This window comes from Abramis brama (genome assembly GCF_963993115.1).
Source record: "Abramis brama genome assembly, chromosome: 7".
NCBI lineage: Eukaryota > Metazoa > Chordata > Actinopteri > Cypriniformes > Leuciscidae > Abramis > Abramis brama.
In genome coordinates, this window is record NC_139969.1 from 17,910,455 (window position 1) to 17,936,045 (window position 25,591).

Sequence of the window (25,591 nt, forward strand, 5' to 3'; positions counted from 1 at the left end):
AGCATTAAGTAGCATAAATCTGAGGTCTTAATTCACCTTTTTGTGAATCAAGGCCTTTAAAATGTCTTAAATCAGAGCAGAAAGTCCTTAAATACTTAGTCATTGCATTAAATCTTGCATGAGGGATTTTCTCAGGTTTCATTTTAAAATTTCTGCATCACGTGGCTTAGATTTATGAACTCAGTATCCCGTAGCGTAGAGGAACTTGATAAACATCCGCGCAGTTTCATCTTTTCTGAACATTGCGGCTTTGAAATATTAAATTGGGGAAAAGTTTGTCCCAAAGAGTATTTGCACTGCTAGTTTTAGACATGCATTTAGTTTAGAATGGTTCACCACCTTATAAATTTGGTTGGAGTCATGCTGGTCTTTGTTATATTGCCTAGTCTAAAGACATTTAGATTGACGAATCAGAATGTTCTAATAAGAAATTTAAGGGGGTTTTATTGAGCTTCAAGTTTTTATGACCAAAGTATGTTTGAAAACTTAATTACTGACATAGTGTGTCCTTTGATTTATTCTTTAAAATGTCCTGACTTGGTCTTAAAAGGGTCTTTTAAAAGGGAGTCTTAAATTTCTCTTCATTAAACCTGCAGAAACCATGTCTTATTTCATCATCTTGGGGAGGTCCTCTGGTTACAAAGTAGACCAATCGCAGCTGATGTGGTCTGTAGACGTGACACCAGTGACTGGTTCTGACTAAGATCAGTCTAACAGCGCAGAACATCAGTTACTGTGCAAGATGAGAGGTTTACTGTTCCTGCTTAGCGCTCTGTTACTGCTGGAGTCAACAGACGGAAACAAAGAATATCATCAACTCAGCCAACATGAGACAAACATCATTGACAGGGCAATACAACTAGCCAATGAGAAATATGGAAAAACCAAACACCTTGATTTTGCCTCGATTTTAGAAGCTGTAAGTTATTTAATTCAAATGTTAAACCTTTATCAAGTTGCTGTAATTTGTGTTTGTTTTCTGTCCTTATGCATCTGCCTTAAAGTCCCTGTAAAGGCAATTCTAAAAAAAAAATCTAAACACATTATAAATGTTAGAAATGTATTGCTAAATCATATTACAAAGACTGTGAACTGTGAAGTACTGAATTGTGGAGTTAGACCGTTAAACAGTTTTTCACCATTGCTGTGTTCCGGATTTTTTGGGCGGGGCTAAAACGGGGGCTCGATGACGCACTGAAGCCCCTGAGCTCCTGGACACGCCCCTACTTGATGACGCACTGGAGCCCCTGACGCTGCCCCTCCCCTAACAATATAGCACATTCACATCAGTTTGCCGATCGCGAGTTACTGTCAGTACTATTAGTTACTACATCCTACAGTTTGCTAGCTAGCTATGCCTTCGTCACGGAAATGCGTATTACCTGGATGCGATCACGTACAAAACAGATCGGTGTCCTTATTTAAATTTCCGAAAAACTATCATATCAACAAGAGGTGGATTAATTTTGTGAAGAGCCACCTTGATGGAGAGTCGAGGATCACCGCCAAAACCCGCGTCTGTAGTGATCATTTTACACGGGATAGTTTTATAAACTTTCGTCGGAGACAACTGGGATTCACTGATAATCCGCTGTTACTGGTGAATGGGGCCGAACTGACTATCTCCCGCCTCGGCGATCATCCTCCCGTCGCGCCGACAACTGGTGCCATCGTCTGCAGTGCGTGCCCACCAATGAGTGTAAGTTGCCTTGTGTGCTTATGTTATAATTATAGTTGGTAGTCCAGGCTCAAACATGTATGGCTTTGTAAAACAAATTAAGCTGCTAGGAGCATCCATTCCGGCTGTAACGGTGACAGTTGAGTGTGGCGACGGTAGCTTTCCCGCGAGTGGGCGTGGTTTCAGCGCAGCCAGCGGACACGCCCCCAGCGTTTGAGAGCAGAGGCTACTGCTCATTTTTTCAAGATTTTGATAGCTTATTTTATGTACTTGCCGGCTTTTTTTATCATTCAAATTTGGCTGGGTGGCTAATAACACATTTTTCTGTGGTGTGACAAACTCAGAACACATACTTAATTTTGACTTTACAGGGACTTTAAAGTGCTTGGTAAAAATATTTGAACATCTCCTACATTTAAGGTTGTCATCTTTATGCTTTACATGTATCGCTCCTCTATATGACAGGATTCTAACAGTCACATGGTTCATGTGATATTAAAACCCACCTCATGTGACAAGACGACACCAAATGTCCATCGGCAAGACTGTAAAATCCAAGAGAAGGCAAGAGTAAGTAGCTCACTCTCACAGAAGGACTTTGATAGTCTAAATGCCTATAGTCATTGTAGAATACACTCAAAGAAAAGAATTTTTTTTTTTTTTTTTTTTTTTTTTTTAAGCTTACAGTTTCACACAGCTCTATTATATTTTTCTCAGCCTCAAGTTTCTTGTGTTGACTGTCGTGGATCCATGTCCTGTTTACGTCTCAGAGAAACAGACAAGGTACATCACACATTAGTCACATATTCGGGACAAAGACCTTTATTCACCATCATGAACCAACCTATTTGTTGTATAAGATATTCCTGCACTAAAAGTTTTAACTGTTCTCATTGCAGATTAAAGAAACTTTATCCGCATGTTTGACTCCCCCACTCACATCAAGGAGTCATCTTTATGGGGAAGGACATCTGATGGCACTAAAAGTAGAAAATGAGCAACAACTGGATGTCTGGGATGCATCTGAGAAATAAAATTGATCAAGGATCTTTGCAACTGGCCATATGATTTTTAAAAAAAAAAACTATACTAATGAAATGTAACCTATAAAATTGACCTCTCAGGTCAAGTTTCTTGAATTTAATTATGAAGATTAATGTGTATTGTCCATTGTCCAATTATCAGTTTTCTCAATATGTTTCAATTTAATGATGTAATTTTGAGAGAAATATGGAAAATACAGTAGTCTTCATTAGTACGTAGGCGCTCAACAACCGCTGGTTCGGAGGTCGTAAAGTGATCGCTGAGGTGTACGATCAGGAACGGTTTGACAACAGTGACCTCTCTGCATAGACTGTCAAATACATCCTACCCTACATAACCTTTTCTTCTCTCTCTCCATCTCTCCTTTTCCTCTTTCTCACTTACACAGAAGCAGCCGCCAGCCACTCTTCCCAGTGGTACTGGCTTCTCTTTATAACTTGTAATTATTTTTTATCGATGTTGATATTAATATTATTAATGATCCCTTCTTGGGACAGAGGCAAGGAAACGCTCATAAATATATTTTTTTTATTGTTGCTGTACTTTAATGTGAATGACTGGATGCCCCCCTCCCTCCTTTTTTGGTCCATTGGTTTACTCCCCATTCCACCAATCAGATGTTGTTCAAATTCAGTTTTTGTTGTTTTTGCCCCCCTCTTATTGTTTAAAATATTGTCAATAGTCTGTTATGATGCTCTTGGTTTCAAATGCCAGAACAATAAATTCTTCAAATATAACACTTGGGTCTTTTCTCTTTATGAAATGGTATGGAAGCTTGTTTTGTTGAAATGCACCAAAACATGGAGATTTTTTACTGGTGGTTTTCTTGTGCTTTGTCCTCTGTTTAAAAGAATAGCAGGAGCTGGAATTATGGTTAACGTGAAATAAACAAGATATGGAGTGGATCTAAATGCAGCCATGAGCCAAAGTTTATATTTGCATAAAGCTGTTTTGAGTTCAAATCAAACATTGCATGTTTTATCAGGAGATGTGTAAACTTTCCATTTGTACTTTGAAAGCAGAAAAACAATTTTCTCAGGTTTTTTGAGCTTCAAGTTTTTATGACCAAAGTATGTTTGAAAACTTACTGGCATAGTGTGTCCTTTGATTTATTCTTTCTTTTTTAAGAAAAAAAGATTTATTTCCTGACTGAGTCTTAAAAGGGTCTTTTAAAAGGGATTCTTAAATTTCTCTTAATAAAACCTGCAGAAACCCTGTCTTATTTCATCATCTTGGGGAGGGCCTCTGGTTACAAAGTAGACCAATCACAGCTGTTGTGGTCTGTAGACGTGACACCAGTGACTGGTTCTGACTAAGATCAGTCTAACAGCGCAGAACATCAGTTACTGTGCAAGATGAGAGGTTTACTGTTCCTGCTTAGCGCTCTGTTACTGCTGGAGTCAACAGACGGAAATAAATATAATCAACTCAGCCAACATGACAAAAACATCATTGACAAGGCAATACAACTAGCCAATGATAAATATGGAAAAACCAAACACCTTGATTTTGCCTCGGTTTTAGAAGCTGTAAGTTATTTAGTTCACATTTTATAATTTCTGTAAATTTATAATTGTACTGTAATTTGTCTGTTTTGATTTTGTTTTCTGTGCTTATGCATCTGCCTTAAAGTGCTTGATAAAAATAGTTAAACATCTACATGTAAGGTTGTCATCTTTATGCTTTACCTGTCTCTTTCCTCTATATGACAGAATTTTGACAAGCGCATGCTTCATGTGGTGTTAAGATCCACCTCATGTGGCAAGATGACAAAGAGTGTCCATCAGGAAGACTGTAAGATCCAAGATAAGGCAAGAGTAAGTCTCTACTCACTCAGGATCTTAATAGTCAAAATGCCTATAGGAGTCATTGTAGAATATATTTTAAAAAGCTTACAGTTTCACACAGCTCTATTGTATTTTTCTCAGCCTCAAGTTTCTTGTGTTGATTGTCGTGGATCCATGTCCTGTTTACGTCTCAGAGAAACAGACAAGGTACATCACACATTATTCACATATTGGGGACAAAGACCTTTATTCACCATCATGATCCAAACTATTTGTTGTATTAGATATTCCTGCACTAATAGGTTTTAACTGTTCTCATTGCAGATTAAAGAAACTGTATCCGCATGTTTGACTCCCACACCAAGGAGTCATCGTCTTGGGGAAGGAACTCTGTTGTCACAAAAAGGAGAAAATGAGCAAAAAACTGGATGTCTGGGATGCATCTGAGAAATAAAAATGATCGAGGATCTTTGCAACTGGCCATATGAATTAAAAAAAAAAACTACTAATGAAATGTAACCTATAAAATTGACCTCTCAGGTCAAGTTTCTTGAATTTAACTATGAAGATTAATGTGTATTGTCCAATTATCAGTTTTCTCAATATGTTTCAATTTAATGATGTAATTTTGAGAGAAATATGGAAAATACAGTAGTCTTCATTAGTACGTAGGCGCTCAACAACCGCTGGTTCGGAGGTCGTAAAGTGATCGCTGAGGTGTACGATCAGGAACGGTTTGACAACAGTGACCTCTCTGCATAGACTGTCAAATACATCCTACCCTACATAACCTTTTCTTCTCTCTCTCCATCTCTCCTTTTCCTCTTTCTCGCTTACACAGAAGCAGCCGCCAGTCACTCTTCCCAGTGGTACTGGCTTCTCTTTATAACTTGTAATTATTTTTTATCGATGTTGATATTAATATTATTAATGATCCCTTCTTGGGACAGAGGCAAGGAAACGCTCATGAATATTTTTTTTATTGTTGCTGTGAATGACTGGATGCCCCCCTCCCTCCTTTTTTGGTCCATTGGTTTACTCCCCATTCCACCAATCAGATGTTGTTCAAATTCAGTTTTTGTTGTTTTTGCCCCCCTCTTATTGTTTAAAATATTGTCAATAGTCTGTTATGATGCTCTTGGTTTCAAATGCCAGAACAATAAATTCTTCAAATATAACACTTGGGTCTTTTCTCTTTATGAAATGGTATGGAAGCTTGTTTTGTTGAAATGCACCAAAACATGGAGATTTATTACTGGTGGTTTTCTTGTGCTTTGTCCTCTGTTTAAAAGAATAGCAGGAGCTGGAATTATGGTTAACGTGAAATAAACAAGATATGGAGTGGATCTAAATGCAGCCATGAGCCAAAGTTTATATTTGCATAAAGCTGTTTTGAGTTCAAATCAAACATTGCATGTTTTATCAGGAGATGTGTAAACTTTCCATTTGTACTTTGAAAGCAGAAAAACAAATGGTAAACATGAGCATTAAGTAGCATAAATCTGAGGTCTAAATGTCTGTTTCCACCTTTTTGTGAATCAAGGCCTTTAAAATGTCTTAAATCAGAGCAGAAAGTCTTAAATACTTCGTCATTGCATTAAATCTTGCATGAGGGATTTTCAGGTTTCATTTTAAAATTTCTGCACCAGTTTTAATAACTGTCAGTAACCCGGCGTAGAGGAACTTGATAAACAAGCGCGCATCTTATCTGAACATTGCGGCTTTGAAATATTAAATTGGGGAAAAGTTTGTCCCAAAGAGTATTTGCAATGCTAGTTTTAGACATGCATTTAGTTTATAATGGTTCACCACCTTATACTGTAAGTTGGGTTGGAGTCATGCTGGTCTTATTATAATGACTAATCTAAAGACATTTAGATTGATTAATCAGAATGTTCTAATAAGAAAATGAAAGGGGTTTTATTGAGCTTCATTTTTTTTTTATGAGCAAAGTTTGTTTGAAAACTTAATTACTGACATAGTGTGTCCTTTGATTTATTCTTTAAACCTTGGTCTGAAAAGGGTCTTTTAAAAGGATTCTTAAATTTCTCTTCATAAAACCTGCAGAAACCTTGTCTTATTTCATCATCTTGGGGAGGTCCTCTGGTTACAAAGTAGACCAATCGCAGCTGATGTGGTCTGTAGACGTGACACCAGTGACTGGTTCTGACTAAGATCAGTCTAACAGCGCAGAACATCAGTTACTGTGCAAGATGAGAGGTTTACTGTTCCTGCTTAGCGCTCTGTTACTGCTGGAGTCAACAGACGGAAACAAAGAATATCATCAACTAAGCCAACATGAGACAAACATCATTGACAGGGCAATACAACTAGCCAATAAGGAACACGGAACAAAACACCTTGATTTTGCCTTGATTTTAGAAGCTGTAAGTTATTTAATTCACATTTTATTGTAAATTTATAATTGTACTGTAATTTGTCTGTTTTGATTTTGTTTTCTGTGCTTATGCATCTGCCTTAAAGTGCTTGATAAAAATAGTTAAACATCTACATGTAAGGTTGTCATCTTTATGCTTTACCTGTCTCTTTCCTCTATATGACAGAATTTTGACAAGCGCATGCTTCATGTGGTGTTAAGATCCACCTCATGTGACAAGATGACACCGAGTGTCCATCGGGAAGAATGTGAAATTCAAGATACGGCAAGAGTAAGTCTCTACTCACTCAGGATCTTAATAGTCAAAATGCCTATAGGAGTCATTGTAGAATATATTTGAAAAAGCTTACAGTTTCACACATCTCTATTGTATTTTTCTCAGCCTCAAGTTTCTTGTGTTGACTGTGGTGGATCCATGTCCTGTTTTCTTCTCAGAGAAACAGACAAGGTACATCACACATTAGTCACATATTGGGGACAAAGACCTTTATTCACCATCATGAACCAACCTATTTGTTGTATTAGATATCCCTGCACTAATAGGTTTTAACTGTTCTCATTGCAGACAAACAAAATGAAATCCGAATGTTTAAATCCCTCAAAGAAGCATTTTACTGGGGAAGGAAGTCTGTTGTCACATAAAGCAGGAAATGGGCAACAAACTGGATGTCTGGGATGCATCTGAGAAATAAAAACGATCAAGGATCTTTGCAACTGGCCATATGAAAAAAAAAACTGCCCATTTTTAAAACAAAAAAACAAAACAAAACTACTAATGATATATAACCTATCAAATTGACCTCTCAGGCCAAGTTTCTTTATCTAGAATTTAATTATGAAGATTAATGTGTATAGTCCAATTATCAGTTTTCTCAATATGTTTCAATGTTATGATGTAATTCTGAGAGAAATATGGAAAATACAGTAGTCTTCATCAGTACGTCCTCTGCTGAGTAACATACAAGTTAAATTAATAATTATTTAAAAATGTTTAAACATTCTTCATAGAAGACCTTGTAAAATTGTCCTCAAAGTTTCCATGAACGAAATGTTACAAATCTTGATCTTTAGATGATTTATTGGCACTGAATTTGAGAGGTCCAATATAATCTTGAAAAGATCTGTAAACAGATGTCCTGCGGTGTGACACTGTTATTATTTCAGTTTTCATTTGTGTTTTAAATTGATGTAGATCAGTACAAGTTATAGGGACTTGAAGGTCAAACGCTAACTTATTATGGAATTATTCTTGTGCCAATAATAATGAACGTAACTTTTCAAGAAACTAATGAAAATATAAATTGAAACTGAATAAAATATCTTTGAAACTGAAAAAGAATAAATTGCAGGCAATTTTTTTTACTTCGTTTTTAATACACTGCATGTTTTGCTAACTATTTCTCATATTTCAATCGCTGATCTGAACTTACAAATGTGCTTCCAGAGTTTTCGTTTATGCTTCTGAAGTTTTCGTTTACCCTTCTGAAGTTTTCATTTATGTTGCCTCAGTTTCCGTAATTAGTGCCGTTAATATGATTTTGCGTTAACGCGTTATTAACGCGCTAACTTTGACAGCACTAATAATAACACAATATATTATTACACTGTAATGAAGGTATAAGTACACAGTGTATTATTACACTGTAATAAAGCTATAATTACACAATGCATTATTACACTGAAAGAAATGTATTTAAAACACTATAATAAAGGTATACTTGCACAATGTATTATTACACTGTAATAAAGGTATAATAACACTGTAATAAAGGTATATAATAAAGGTACACTATGTATTATTACACTGTAATAAAGGTATAATTACACAATGTATTATTACACTGTAATAAAGGTATAATAACACAATGTATTACATTGTCATAAAGGTATAATAGCACAATGTATTATTACACTGTAATAAAGGTATAATTACACATTTATTATAACATTGTAATAAAGGTATAATTTCACAATGTATTATTAGACTGTAATAAAGGTATAATGTCACAATGTATTATTACACTGTAATAAAGGTATAATAACACAATGTATTATTACACTGTTATAAAGGTATAATTACACTATGTATTACTACATTGTAATAAATGTATAATAGCACAATGTATTATTATACTGTAATGTATAAATACACATTTATTATTACATTGTCATAAAGGTATAATAACACAATGTATTATTGCACTGTAATAAAGGTATAATAACACAATGTATTACATTGTCATAAAGGTATAATAGCACAATGTATTATTATACTGTAATAAATGTACAAATACACATTTATTATTACACTGTAATAAAGGTATAATAACACAATGTATTATTGTACTGTAATAAAGGTATAATAACACAATGTATTATTACACTGTAATAAAGGTATAATGTCACAATGTATTATTACATTGTAATAAAGGTATAATAACACAATGTATTATTACACTGTAATAAAGGTATAATAACAATGTATTATTACACTGTAATAAAGGTATAATAACACAATGTATTATTACACTGTAATAAAGGTATAATGTCACAATGTATTATTACATTGTAATAAAGGTATAATAACACAATGTATTATTACACTGTAATAAAGGTATAATAACACAATGTATTATTACACTGTAATAAAGGTATAATAACACAATGTATTATTACACTGTAATAAAGGTATAATTACACAATGTATTATTACACTGTAATAAAGGTATAATTACACAATGTATTATTACACTGTAATAAAGGTATAATTTCACAATGTATTATTACACTGTAATAAAGGTATAATTTCACAATGTATTATTACATTGTAATAAAGGCATAATGACACAATGTATTATTACACTGTAATAAAGGTATAATTTCACAATGTATTATTACACTGTAATAAAGGTATAATTACACAATGTATTATTACACTGTAATAAAGGTATAATTTCACAATGTATTATTACACTGTAATAAAGGTATAATTTCACAATGTATTATTACATTGTATTATTACACTGTAATAAAGGTATAATTACACAATGTATTATTACACTGTAATAAAGGTATAATTACACAATGTATTATTACACTGTAATAAAGGTATAATTTCACAATGTATTATTACACTGTAATAAAGGTATAATTTCACAATGTATTATTACATTGTAATAAAGGCATAATTTCACAATGTATTATTACACTGTAATAAAGGTATAATTTCACAATGTATTATTACACTGTAATAAAGGTATAATTTCACAAGTTATTATTACACTGTAATAAAGGTATAATTTCACAATGTATTATTACACTGTAATAAAGGTAGGCCTATAATTACACAATGTATTATTACACTGTAATAAAGGTATAATTACACATTTATTATTACACTGTAATAAAGGTATAATTACACATTTATTATTACACTGTAATAAAGGTATAATTTCACAATACATTATTACACTGTAATAAAGTTATAATTTCACAATGTATTACATAGTAAAAAGGTATAATAACACAATGTATTATTACACTGTAATAAATGTATAATGTCACAATGTATTATTACACTGTAATAAAGGTATAATTTCACAATGTATTATTACACTGTAATAAAGGTATAATGTCACAATGTATTATTACATTGTAATAAAGGTATAATTTCACAATGTATTATTACACTGTAATAAAGGTATAATTTCACAATGTATTACATTGTAATAAAGGTATAATGTCACAATGTATTATTACACTGTAATAAAGGTATAATGTCACAATGTATTATTACATTGTAATAAAGGTATAATGTCACAATGTATTATTACACTGTAATAAAGGTATAATAACACAATGTATCATTACACTGTAATAAAGGTATGACACATTTATTATTACATTGTAATAAAGGTATAATTACACAATGTATTATTACATTGTAATAAATGTATAATGTCACAATGTATTATTACACTGTAATAAAGGTATAATTTCACAATGTATTATTACACTGTAATAAAGGTATAATTTCACAATGTATTATTACACTGTAATAAAGGTATAATGACACAATATATTATTACATTGTAATAAAGGTATAATTTCACAATGTATTATTACACTGTAATAAAGGTATAATTTCACAATGTATTACATTGTAATAAAGGTATAATAACACAATGTATCATTACACTGTAATAAAGGTATAATGACAATGTATTATTACATTGTAATAAAGGTATAATTTCACAATGTATTATTACATTGTAATAAAGGTATAATGTCACAATGTATTATTACATTGTAATAAAGGTATAATAACACAATGTATCATTACACTGTAATAAAGGTATAATGACACATTTATTATTACATTGTAATAAAGGTATAATTACACAATGTATTATTACATTGTAATAAAGGTATAATGACACAATGTATTATTACACTGTAATAAAGGTATAATGACACAATGTATTATTACATTGTAATAAAGGTATAATTTCACAATGTATTATTACATTGTAATAAAGGTATAATGTCACAATGTATTATTACATTGTAATAAAGGTATAATAACACAATGTATCATTACACTGTAATAAAGGTATAATGACACATTTATTATTACATTGTAATAAAGGTATAATTACACAATGTATTATTATACTGTAATAAATGTATAATGTCACAATGTATTATTACACTGTAATAAAGGTATAATTTCACAATGTATTATTACACTGTAATAAAGGTATAATTACACAATGTATTATTACATTGTAATAAAGGTATAATGACACAATGTATTATTACACTGTAATAAAGGTATAATGACACAATGTATTATTACATTGTAATAAAGGTATAATTTCACAATGTATTATTACATTGTAATAAAGGTATAATGTCACAATGTATTATTACATTGTAATAAAGGTATAATAACACAATGTATCATTACACTGTAATAAAGGTATAATGACACATTTATTATTACATTGTAATAAAGGTATAATTACACAATGTATTATTATACTGTAATAAATGTATAATGTCACAATGTATTATTACACTGTAATAAAGGTATAATTTCACAATGTATTATTACACTGTAATAAAGGTATAATTACACAATGTATTATTACATTGTAATAAAGGTATAATGACACAATGTATTATTACACTGTAATAAAGGTATAATGACACAATGTATTATTACATTGTAATAAAGGTATAATAACACAATGTATCATTACACTGTAATAAATGTATAATGACACATTTATTATTACATTGTAATAAAGGTATAATTTCACAATGTATTATTACACTGTAATAAATGTATAATGACACAATGTATTATTACACTGTAATAAAGGTATAATTTCACCATGTATTATTATACTGTAATAAATGTATAATGTCACAATGTATTATTACACTGTAATAAAGGTATAATTTCACAATGTATTATTACACTGTAATAAAGGTATAATTACACAATGTATTATTACATTGTAATAAATGTATAATGTCACAATGTATTATTACACTGTAATAAAGGTATAATTTCACAATGTATTATTACATTGTAATAAAGGTATAATGACACAATGTATTATTACACTGTAATAAAGGTATAATTACACAATGTATTATTACATTGTAATAAAGGTATAATGACACAATGTATTATTACACTGTAATAAAGGTATAATTACACAATGTATTATTACACTGTAATAAAGGTATAATTACACAATGTATTATTACATTGTAATAAAGGTATAATTTCACAATGTATTATTACATTGTAATAAAGGTATAATTTCACAATGTATTATTACACTGTAATAAAGGTATAATGACACATTTATTATTAAATTGTAATAAAGGTATAATTTCACAATGTATTATTACACTGTAATAAAGGTATAATTTCACAATGTATTATTACACTGTAATAAATGTATAATGACACAATGTATTATTACACTGTAATAAAGGTATAATTTCACCATGTATTATTATACTGTAATAAATGTATAATGTCACAATGTATTATTACACTGTAATAAAGGTATAATTTCACAATGTATTATTACACTGTAATAAAGGTATAATTACACAATGTATTATTACATTGTAATAAATGTATAATGTCACAATGTATTATTACACTGTAATAAAGGTATAATTTCACAATGTATTATTACACTGTAATAAAGGTATAATTACACAATGTATTATTACATTGTAATAAAGGTATAATGACACAATGTATTATTACACTGTAATAAAGGTATAATTACACAATGTATTATTACATTGTAATAAAGGTATAATGACACAATGTATTATTACACTGTAATAAAGGTATAATTACACAATGTATTATTACACTGTAATAAAGGTATAATTACACAATGTATTATTACATTGTAATAAAGGTATAATTTCACAATGTATTATTACATTGTAATAAAGGTATAATGACACAATGTATCATTACACTGTAATAAAGGTATAATGACACATTTATTATTACATTGTAATAAAGGTATAATTACACAATGTATTATTACATTGTAATAAAGGTATAATAACACAATGTATCATTACACTGTAATAAAGGTATAATGACACATTTATTATTACATTGTAATAAAGGTATAATTTCACAATGTATTATTACACTGTAATAAATGTATAATGTCACAATGTATTATTACACTGTAATAAAGGTATAATTTCACAATGTATTATTACACTGTAATAAAGGTATAATTACACAATGTATTATTACATTGTAATAAAGGTATAATTTCACAATGTATTATTACACTGTAATAAATGTATAATGACACAATGTATTATTACACTGTAATAAAGGTATAATTACACAATGTATTATTACATTGTAATAAAGGTATAATTTCACAATGTATTATTAAGGCCCTTGCACACTGAGTCCGAAATTATCGCATGCGTTTTTTCGCTTTCGTGATTCGGTGGCTCTGAATTGTCAAAACACCATTCAAAATGCTTGCTGTAAATAAAAAATGTGTTGTTTATGTGCCTAATGACTGTCATAGTCTCACAGACTGCTTATTTTTTAAACAGATCAGTAAAATTTTAGTGCTTCAGCCCTGACAGTTGTATCTAACACTGCATAGATAACGTTACGCATCACTGACAAGCCTACATTTACCGAAAAAAGTTTTTCATGACCATTAGCTGTAACATCAATATGTCAATGAACTAACGTATACACCAGTAAACACATAGCATTCGTATCTCACTACTCTACCCTGCCAGTACACACACAGATAGATCAAAGTGACATTACCTTAACCAACCATTCAGAAACGTCCTGTTTTCCGACTCCAGTTCAAATTGATAAGGTTGCACACGCACAGTGCCCTCAGAGACTCCCGCTGCCATTCTTCAAAATATACCCTCAACTGTTGTCAAGGCAACACTCCACGTGTGTTGTTGTGGCAAAACGACCCACAGAACAGAGGGGCGGGGTGAGCAAAGCTCATTATCATGCTCAGACACATGCACTTAAACGGCGTGCTGAAAACAGAGCTGTTTTTGACCAGGTAAAATGAGTGTTTTCTTACAATACTAATGAGAATTTTTAATTAAAGTATATTACAAACTTTTAATTTAGACCCTAAAGAATCATATTAGCTTGTACAAAAAAATGCCATTATATGACCCCTTTAAACTGTAATGAAGGTATAATAACACAATGTATTTTTGCACTGTAATACATCTATAATTACACTGTAATAAAGGTATAATCACACATTTATTAAATTGTAATAAAGGTATAATTACACAATGTAGTATTACTCTGTAATAAAGGTATAATTACACTCTAATCAGAGGTTAAATTAAGCCAGGTCCACAACACACTCTGCCGGAGCTCAGCTCCGTCTCGTTCAGCACCAAATATTTTTATTCCACTTGAATTATTTTTCATCTCCTGGCAACTACATGGCATATGATATTGAGAGACACCCAGGTGTAAGAAATTGTAGTCTGCCTCGACCCAGATTCCACTCCAAACTATATTTTAGAATGAGCTCATCCCCAAAATGGCTTAATTATCATAGAGATTAAGGCAGTCAAGTTATATTGTTTCTTGACCATTTGGGTTGATCACATCCTGAGCAAATGGTAGTCAATTGTAGAATGGGAATGGGTGTGGGACACAGAGAACCTTCTCAGACAATGGGGTGTCTCAACTTCATTAATATACAGATCACAGCTGTTGCAACAAGAGCAACTTCATTTACATGAAGAGTGGTAAAACTGTAACAGGATAAAAGGTTTGAGATTTGGATGTTCTGGGTTCATTCTGAAGCCGGTGAACCCAAAGTGCTTTGTGTACCTTGCCACTGCTATGCTGTAATAAACTTCATTTTTGAGATCTTCGACGTCCACATCATTTTTTCTTACATTGGCGAGCCAGACCCAGAAATCTACGGATTTCCAACAAAATAGGGAAAAGGTATAAGAAAAAGCTGTTTTCTTTCATTTATGCTGTTTTTGTCAAGGAATTCCTCGTTTAAAAAAAAATCTAGAAAAGAAAAATTAAGGACAGAAGAGATCGAATTTGGTTTATTCAGTATTAGCAGGAGGAGTTTTAAGCCTATTCCATACAATTTTGTTTAAGATTATAACGTAACTGAATAAGCCCGAAGCAGTGTGGTGGCAGACTTGTATTGGAATTGTTGTTTCTAAAGTAATTGAAACAAAGTGCTTAAGTGTAAAGTTTCTAAAGTAACTGAAACTTGGTTTTGGTCTCTTATAATTCTGTTAAGATTCTAAAGTAACTGAATCAACCCGAAGTAGTGTGGTGGCAGCACTGTAAAAAAAATCTGTAGAAATTACAGTATTACTGGCAGTGTAATGATGTCGCAGACGCTGAGGGATCCATTTGCAGCTTTTTATTAGAGTGGTCAACAGGCAGGGTAAATCAACAGCAAACAGATCAATGGAGAGAACACAGAGCAGAACGAGGTCACAGGCAGAAGTCAGGGCAGGCAGCAAAAGGCAAAGTCCAATAAGCAATCCGGGTCAAGGCAGGCAGAGAACGATCAGAGGTCGGGGTACACAGTCCTAGGTCAGTAATCAGATCAGCAAACACAGAGATAAACGCTTGGAATTGAAAGCCGGGGCAATGCAATACTTCGCAGAGAAGTGGAGTGTGGAAGTGGCTTTTATGTGTGTGTGAATGAGGTGCAGGTGTGTGTGTAATCAGTACAGTGCAGGTGTGTAGTGCAATCAGTCCCAAGTAAGAGGTATGATGGGATATTGAGTTCATGAAGGTGTTCAATATTCCGGAGACGGATCCCTCCGGTGGTGGAGAGGAAGCGGTACAGGAGCCTGCTCCGTTACAGGCAGCTGTTTGCCAGTAACTTACTGTAGATTTAAATTGATGTTATTTACTGGCAACAGTTTGTTCAAAGTTAAATGAACATTAAACATTAACAAGTCTTTATCTTTACAGAATAAAACTAAAATAACAGCCTCATGCAAAGCATTCTGGGAACCAAAATCTGAAGGAAAAAAACAGAAAAAGGTTGATGAAGATTTCTGGTTCCCAGAATGCTTTGCATGAGGCTGTTATTTTAGTTTTATTCTGTAAAGATAAAGACTTGTTAATGTTTAATGTTCATTTAACTTTGAACAAACTGTTGCCAGTAAATAACATCAATTTAAATCTACAGTAAGTTACTGGCAAACAGCTGCATAACTACAGCATTTTTTTACAGTGAGAGTTATATTAGATTGGTTGTTTCTAAAGTAACTGAAAGAAATGTATATGTTTCTAACGTACTTGAAACCGATTGTGAAGTTGTAATGATTCTGAGGAAATTCTAAAGTAATTGAATAGACCCGACGCAGTGGTCACAGAAAAGTGTAGGCTAGTGAGTCCGACGCGCTGTGACTCTGTGAAGTTTAAAACAAGAACCCGAAGCAGTGTGGTTTTGCCCGACGTACTGTGGCAGTGTTTTAAATTGGATAAATATTGTTTAAGCCCGAAGTACTGTGGCTAAGTAAATTGTTTTAAGAAAATAACATAAAACCCGACGTAGTGTGGTTTCGTCCGACGTTGTCAGGTTTGGCATAGACGAAGCAGACAGAATGGTAAGTTAAATGCTTTAATTTGCAGAATGGATCGGTACAGCGAAACAGGTGAGTAAACAGTAAGTTGAATTTCAGATGATAGCTTAACTGAAGTGTAACCAAGTCTCTGTCTCTCTTTCTCTTGCAGATGATGAAGAAGGAGTTCCTTAGAAGACGGAATGGTGACTGGCTGAGAAGATCGGGATCAAAGGTAGGTATACAGGTAAGTATGGCAGAGAGTCTGTGTCATGTGTAGACGAGATCAGACAATGACTGAATGTTTGTAGCAGGTATATATGGGTGAACTGATGATGAGGTCCAGGTGACGGTGATTAGTGACAATGAGCGTGTGAATGACTGAGTGGGCGGAGTGAGGGAATGAGTGGAAGGAGATGGTGATGGAATCCTGACAGACGTACTGTGACAGTGTTACATTTCTTAACTGTTTTGCGTAATGAAATTTAAGGTCCAATGGATTGTGGCTGTGGTTAAGTTTAGAAGCCTCTGGGTAGTGTTGCTATTTTGTTCATTTGCGTCCGAAGTACTGGAGCTGTGAATAATTAGACTAACGGATATCTTAAAGGAACTAGATCTAACTAGATTATTTGCTGCCTTTGGCGAGAGAGAATGTTTTACATTGTCTAATGGTTTCCATCATAGACCAAGGAGATTTGCAAGAATAAATTCAGAAGGTGTTATTCTTTGCTTTGCATGTGGAAAAGCTGGTCACATTGCTAGACATTGTCAAGACAATGAGAGACCTCTTCAAAACTTTGTCTGTCATGCATGTGGAAAGGATGGTCACATTGCAAGGCACTGTTTGGAGAAAAGAAAGGAAGATCATGAAGTTGTTTGTTTTGCTTGTGGAAAGATGGGACACAAGGCAAGACAGTGCCACTTTTCACACAAAAGAAAGATGGGCTATAGTGGTTTGCTTAAGAAAATAGGCAATTTAGAAACCCAGTTGGCATTGTTGGAAGGAAATAAAGAAGTCATTCACACCTTGTCAAACATATCACTGCACCAGCAACATGACTGTAGCTCAGTCACAAGCAAATGCTGATGCAAATTAGAATTAGTTTTATGATAGTAACACATTGTAGAAAAAGGTTTACTATCAAAAGGGGGGTGATTCTTTATGATTTATGAAACATGTTTTATTAGCATTGATATGTAGTTGTAATTTATAATAAATGTTTTAATGACATTATGTTTAGAAATAATTTTTAAAAACATTACCGATGCTTGATGTTTTGAGATGAAACTTCGGTGACTTTGATGTTTGAATGTGAAAAGATGCTTGTGGGGGAAAGGGGGGCAACCTCTTCTTTTGATTATAGTTTCAGATATAAGCATCGAGATGTTTGTCTGAAATGTGTAACCTCCTGGAGAAAGATGATCTGGTCGTTTGAAGGACGAGAATGAAGTGGAGCCAGGGGGATTTTCTCAAGAAAAAGAAAAGAATAGATTTCCAGACCTGCAAGATCCAGAACTCCAGGCCTAAAAGACCTAGAAACCCTGAGACCCACCATGGGATGGATGGAACTGATGAAGAGGCACAGACTCGAACAACACCAGTGACACACACACACACACACACACACACACTATATTGTCTATTGATTGTTGATTATTTGAGTTATCAAAACTAAACAATATACATCACTGATGTGAACATCACTGAACATCTGACATTGTGAGAGCCCAACAAGGCCTTGAAGAAAGACAAGATTTTGCAAAACAAATGCATGATGGAGATATGGCCTATTCTGGTTTAATTTGGAATGTAACCTTTAAAACTGCTGTATGTGTATGTATCTTTCTTATTATTTGCCAATGCATTATGTTATGTGTTCTATGTTTAAACGTTGAATTGCAGATAACTTAAGGATCGCTTTGAGACACTCCTACTGGCTGTGATGGTTCTTGAATGTCTTCTCACCCACACCCAAGAAAATGTTTGTAAATCATATTGACAAATTTTAGAAGAATCTCTTTAATAATTCTGCCCAATTGGATGGAGCTGTAACCAGTATGCATGAGGTGTCGACCCAAAGACGGGTAAGATTCTCCGGTGGCCAGAGGGAGACAACCTAAGGCAGGGCTTCACCGCCACTGGGCACCTGCCCACTAGGGAAGGGAGGTGTAATCTGTGAGGGAGTGGATGTGGTGCTTCTTTTGGGCCACAAGGGAGTGGATGTGGTGCTTCTTTTGGGCCAAGAGCATCAGAGAGGGGACTGTAAGAAATTGTAGTCTGCCTTGACCCAGATTCCACTCCAAACTATATTTTAGAATGAGCTCATCCCCAAAATGGCTTAATTATCATAGAGATTAAGGCAGTCAAGTTATATTGTTTCTTGACCATTTGGGTTGATCACATCCTGATCAAATGGTAGTCAATTGTAGAATGGGAATGGGTGTGGGACACAGAGAACCTTCTCAGACAATGGGGTGTCTCAACTTCATTAATATACAGATCACAGCTGTTGCAACAAGAGCAACTTCATTTACATGAAGAGTGGTAAAACTGTAACAGGATAAAAGGTTTGAGATTTGGATGTTCTGGGTTCATTCTGACGCCGGTGAACCCAAGGTGCTTTGTGTACCTTGCCACTGCTATGCTGTAATAAACTTCATTTTTGAGATCTTCGACGTCCACTTAATTTTTTCTTACACAGGCTACATGGAATTATCAGACGTCAAAATGCATTAATCGTCAAAGAGCCGTTAAAAAATGGACATCACTGTTGAAATCTAGGTCAAATGAAAGCGAAGCTCGTTCTTCTTTGAAGTCTGCATCTACTGGACAAATGGTGCCTCCCCATTGCTCCGGTAAGTGATAACAATAAAAGGAAACAATAAAGTCAAACAATAAAAATAGGTAAAAAAAAGTTTGAGCTGAAAGAAATGTTAGCTGTCTGTATGTTTAACCATTCAATTGAGCTAACGTTAATGTTAGCGAGCTCAGTAACATAAGCTATGTTAGTTGACATTGCTCAGGCCCAATTTAAACTCTGATTACAGTTTATACCTTTATTACAGAGTAATAATACATTGTGTAATTATACATTTATTAAAATGTAACAATAAATGTTTAATTATAACTTTATTACAGCGTGATAATACATTGTGTGATTATAACTTTATTACAGTGTAATTATACATGTATTACAGTGTAATAATATATTATGTAATTATACCTTTATTACAATTTTATAATAAATGTCTAATTATACCTTTATTACAGTGTAATAATACATTGTGTAATTATACCTTTATTACAGTGTAATAATAAATGTGTAATTATACCTTTATTGCAATGTAATTATACCTTTATTGCAGTGTAATAATACATTGTTTAAATATACCTTTATTCCATCCTTCGGATGAGATGTTAAACCGAGGTCCTGACTCAAAATTCAAAAATATACCAAAACTGTGATATCCGGAATCACAAGACATCCTTTATTTCTGGGAAGTTGCATCTTAGTCGGTTTCAGTCTTTTTTTTCCTTCCGATTCCAAATAAAAGAGCTGAACCAGCCATTAATACGTTTATTTATAGTGCAATTTAGAAGAATTGGGATCATGTGAAATAAGTACAAGAAACGAGGCAAGACTATCATCTAAGAGGCATCACTTGTTATTGCTCATACTTATTATTATTAGTGGTGCTTGCCAAAGGCAAGGCATCATTAGTGTTCTCTTGTATACTTATTCTTCTTTCTTTTTTTATTATTCCAGACAAAAGTTTGGCGTGTAACTCCTTGGCCGTACTAAAGGCACTCGTTATTAAAGATTTTAAAAGCTCTATAAAAACTCCATAGTAACCATCTTTGACAACTACCAACCACCTAGTAACACCATAGCAACCACCAAAAATATCTTAGCAACCACCCTGAACACCCTAACAATGTCTAGAAACGCTCTAGTAACCACCCAAAATACACTAGCAACCACCCAGAACGCCCTAGCAACCACCCAGAACACCCTAGAAACCACCCAGAATACCCTAGCAACCGCCCATAATACCCTAGCAACCGCCTAGCAATGACCTAGCAACCACCCAGAACACCCAGAATACCCTAGCAACACCATAGCAACCACCCAGAATACCCTAACAACAACCTAGCAACACCATAGCAACCACCCAGAACATCCTAGCAAACGCATAGCAATGACCTAGCAACCACCCAGAAAACCTTAGCAACCCACTAGAAACACCCTAGCAACTGTGCCAAAGTTTGCCACTGCAAGCACCACTCACATTTTCTTCAGGAAATGTACATTCTAGAAAGTCAGGGCTAGGTTTCCCGAAACCTTCTTATCGCTACGTCGTTCTTAAGTTACACCTTAAGCTGTACCTTATCGTTAATACGTGTTTCCCGAAACGTTCTTAGTACACCTTCTGTAAGTCATACTTTTGGAAGGTTGGTCTGGACCACTCTTAGCTTTACCTTATCACTGTTGCAGGTCTATATGAATATAATTCAGAAGTTTTAATACACCCAGACAGTGTTCAGTTAGGCTAATTCAAGTGTTTCAAATTCAAACTCAGCCCAGAGCAGAAAGTCTTAAATACTTCATCATTGCATTAAATCTTTCATGAGGGATTTTCTCATGTTTCATTTTTAAATTTATGCACCACGTGGCTTAGATTTAATAACTGTCAGTAACTCTGCTTAGAGGAACTTGATAAACATCCGCGCAATTTCATCTTTTTTGAACATTGCGGCATTGAGATGTTAAATTGGTGTATTAAAATGAGTATTTGCAATGCTAGTTTTAGAAATGCATTTAGTTTATAATGGTTCACCACCTTATACTGTAAGTTGGGTTGGAGTCATGCTGGTCTTTATATTATAATGGCTAATCTAAAGACATTTAGATTGATGAATCAGAATGTTCTATTAAGAAAATGAAAGGGGTTTTATTGAGCTTCATTTTTTTTTATGACCAAAGTATGTTTGAAAACTTACTGACAGTGTGTCCTTTGATTTATTCTTTAAAATGTCCTGACTTGGTCTTAAAAGGGTCTTTTAAAAGGATTTTTAAATTTCTCTTCATAAAACCTGCAGAAACCCTGTCTTATTTCATCATCTTGGGGAGGGCCTCTGGCTACAAAGTAGACCAATCGCAGCTGATGTGGTCTGTAGACATGACACCAGTGACTGGTTCTGACTAAGATCAGTCTAACAGCGCAGAACATCAGTTACTGTGCAAGATGAGAGGTTTACTGTTCCTGCTTAGCGCTCTGTTACTGCTGGAGTCAACAGACGGAAACAAAGAATATCATCAACTAAGCAAACATGAGAAAAACATCACTGGCACGGCAATAAAACTAGCCAATAAGGAACATGGAAAAACCAAACACCTTGATTTTGCCTTGATTTTAGAACATGTAAGTTATTTAATTCACATTTTATTATTTTACTGTAAATTTATAATTGTACTGTAATTTGTCTGTTTTGATTTTGTTTTCTGTGCTTATGCATCTGCCTTAAAGTGCTTGATAAAAATAGTTAAACATCTACATGTAAGGTTGTCATCTTTATGCTTTACCTGTCTCTTTCCTCTATATGACAGAATTTTGACAAGCGCATGCTTCATGTGGTGTTAAGATCCACCTCATGTGACAAGATGACACCGAGTGTCCATCGGGAAGACTGTAAGATCCAAGATAAGGCAAGAGTAAGTCTCTACTCACTCAGGATCTTAATAGTCAAAATGCCTATAGGAGTCATTGTAGAATATATTTGAAAAAGCTTACAGTTTCACACATCTCTATTGTATTTTTCTCAGCCTCAAGTTTCTTGTGTTGACTGTCGTGGATCCATGTCCTGTTTACTTCTCAGAGAAACAGACAAGGTACATCACACATTATTCACATATTGGGGACAAAGACCTTTATTCACCATCATGAACCAACCTATTTGTTGTATAAGATATTCCTGCACTAAAAGGTTTTAACTGTTCTCATTGCAGATTAAAGAAACTGTATCCGCATGTTTGAAAAGGAGACATCATTTTGGGGAAGGACATATTATGGCACAAGAAGGAGAAAATGAGCAAAAAACTGGATGTCTGGGATGCATCTGAGAAATAAAAACGATCGAGGATCTTTGCAACTGGCCATATGATTAAAAAAAAATATATACTAATGAAATGTAACCTATAAAATTGACCTCTCAGACCAAGTTTCTTTATCTAAAATTTTATTATGAAGATTAATGTGCATTTTTGCTCAATTGCCAGTTTTCAGTTGTCATGATGTCATTTTGAGTTAAATATGGAAAATACAGTAGTCTACATTAGTACGTCCTGTGTTGAATAACATAAGTCAAATTAATAGTTGTTTAAAAATGTCTAAATATTCTTAATAGAAGACCTTGTAAAATTGTCCCCAGTTTTCCATGAATAAAATGTTACAAATCTTGATCTTTAGACGATTTATTGGCACTGAATTTGAGAGGTCCAATATAATCTTGAAAGATCTGTAAACAGATGTCCTGCAGTGTGACACTTTTATTTAGTTGTTTTGGTTTTCATTTGTGTTTTAAATTGATGTAGATCAATACAAATTGGGACTTTAAGGTCAAATGCTAACTGTTGTCTTTGTTAAGGATTTAAAAAAATAAAATAAATTAATCATAACTAACATTCCTTTTTCTTTCAGGATTAACATATATATATGCTTTTGAAAACTAAATATCCCCAACAATTATGCCAAAGTGTGTCTGAATATGTAACAAAAGGGGAAACAAAACTTGACAGCTGTCTAAATATATATCCTCATGACTTGAGTAACAAGCTGAAGGAATCAAGAAATCCAGATTTGCTTTTACCTAGTAACAGAAGGGTTTGCTGAATTATACATATAAAGAACTAATCATATTGTAAAAAACTTATGTAAAAATCATGTCACCTTTTTCATGCTCCTATTCTATAAAACCTGTTGTACATTTTTTGTCGAGGGGATTCTCCTTGAAAGTGGTCTGAGATCCTCCCGGCCATCATTAAAGCATATTCAAAGGCATTGTCTGGACTCTGTCTGATTACTGTTGCACATCTTACTTCTATTCTCAAGTGATAGTGCTGAAGGGGAACACCAGAGACCTTATTCCCAAATGATAATGTTCATAAGGGACGGAACATTGTCCGACTCAAACAGGTTGAAGTGGAGACGGCTAGTAGAGCATAAATTTGTCAAAGTCAGGTGTATAGGGGAATTTCTACCACATAATTTTCATATATTAACTGATAAGTTACAGGGAATATTTACCCCTTTTACAAAAATGTATTTATTACACTGCATGACAGATGAAATGAACTAGTGAAATCAAGAAGGTTATTAAAAGTAAAAAACAACAACGGAATTGGTTATACCGTACCTTTCACAACCACCGCGTTTATAAGTTGCTGTATTTACAGTTTCTCTTTATCGCTTTGGCTAAATTCTCAAATGAGACTTTTTTTAAAATCAAAACAATAAAGTCTCTTAACAATTAGTTTCTTGTTCACATCAGATTTGGATTTCTTATTGATTTAAGCAAATTAGCTAATTATTATTGTGCAAAAGAGTTAGTACAATTTGCACAACATCTAAATGCACAGGGCTTTTTGATCAAAACTGATGAGTTGATTCTCAGTGAAACTGTCAAACTCTCAAACTTCTAAACATTCTTTCATCATGTGAGCCTTCATATGCAAAATGATCCATTCAATTATCAAAATCTGTCAGACATGCATGTATATTTCATAAATACCTGACATGGAATATTTGTAATGTCTGCTGAATTGGCAAATGGCCTGCCATTGTAATGAAATAGAAATAACAATATTACCAATCAAGTTTGGAAGCATACAATAGGCTATATGTGCAACAAGCAGCTGTGAATTTTCAGTTTACATGTACTACATTTCTACAAATATGTGCTGTATAAATAAAAATGTTCAGTCCCATTTTATATTAGGTGTCTTTAACTACTATGCACTAACATTTAAATGAATAAATTGACACAATGCACTCATATATATATATATATTTTTAAAACTTGCATGTTATTACAGCTAAATAAATCTAGAATTACCAAGCCTGTCCCTAACCTTACTCGTATCCCATCTCAATAGCAGCAAAAGTGTTTTTCAATACAATATGAGCACAATAAGTTCACTGTACGTTTTTTTAATGTAAGTACATAGTAGATAAGGACACCTAAAATAAAGTTTGACCAAATGTCCATTTTCTTTTTGTGTACTACAGTAATGACTTTTTCTAGTAATTTTTTTACCTACTGCTGAAATCTGTATCTGAAAAGCTCAGCGTGATACACAAGAACATTCAGCTAGACAAAACTGACATTCTTGTATAGTGTAGAAAACAGTAAGTGTCAACTAAAAAGTAGAAAGCACATGCAATTTGTATTTAACAAATATTTCCATGGTGAAAAAACATCTAAACACTTTGACCAGTTTGGCTCACACAATGACAAAATACTTTTTATTTTGGTGGCACTGGCCAATTTACTGACAC

The 25,591-nt window shown here is 33.4% G+C and overlaps 3 protein-coding genes across 5 annotated transcripts; all 3 read left to right on the plus strand.

Annotated features, from left to right (window-relative positions):
- Window positions 1-645: 645 nt before the first annotated feature.
- On the plus strand, window positions 646-5,687 carry LOC311086835 (cystatin-like protein). Of its 3 annotated transcripts, XM_084119992.1 has the most exons (7): window positions 646-919; window positions 2,144-2,248; window positions 2,396-2,461; window positions 2,578-4,251; window positions 4,435-4,539; window positions 4,651-4,716; window positions 4,834-5,687. In XM_084119992.1, the coding sequence occupies exons 4-7, from the start codon at window positions 4,078-4,080 to the stop codon at window positions 4,954-4,956; spliced, it is 468 nt and encodes a 155-aa protein (XP_083976118.1). In that variant the 5' UTR covers window positions 646-919; window positions 2,144-2,248; window positions 2,396-2,461; window positions 2,578-4,077; the 3' UTR covers window positions 4,957-5,687. The 3 variants fall into 3 exon arrangements, with proteins under 3 accessions (XP_083976118.1, XP_083976116.1, XP_083976117.1); XM_084119990.1 differs by lacking the exons at window positions 4,435-4,539; window positions 4,651-4,716; window positions 4,834-5,687 and having other exon boundaries at window positions 2,578-3,459; XM_084119991.1 differs by lacking the exons at window positions 2,578-4,251; window positions 4,435-4,539; window positions 4,651-4,716 and having other exon boundaries at window positions 678-919.
- A 968-nt stretch (window positions 5,688-6,655) lies between these two features.
- Window positions 6,656-8,736, plus strand: LOC311086836 (cystatin-like protein). The gene is made up of 4 exons (XM_084119993.1): window positions 6,656-6,896; window positions 7,074-7,178; window positions 7,290-7,355; window positions 7,473-8,736. The coding sequence occupies exons 1-4, from the start codon at window positions 6,723-6,725 to the stop codon at window positions 7,590-7,592; spliced, it is 465 nt and encodes a 154-aa protein (XP_083976119.1). The 5' UTR covers window positions 6,656-6,722; the 3' UTR covers window positions 7,593-8,736.
- Window positions 8,737-14,477: 5,741 nt separating this feature from the next.
- LOC311086837 (uncharacterized protein) lies at window positions 14,478-24,094 on the plus strand. The gene is made up of 5 exons (XM_084119994.1): window positions 14,478-14,520; window positions 22,137-22,459; window positions 22,645-22,749; window positions 22,861-22,926; window positions 23,044-24,094. Exons 2-5 carry the CDS (start codon window positions 22,283-22,285, stop codon window positions 23,155-23,157), a joined length of 462 nt encoding a protein of 153 aa, XP_083976120.1. The 5' UTR covers window positions 14,478-14,520; window positions 22,137-22,282; the 3' UTR covers window positions 23,158-24,094.
- The last annotated feature ends 1,497 nt before the right edge of the window (window positions 24,095-25,591 follow it).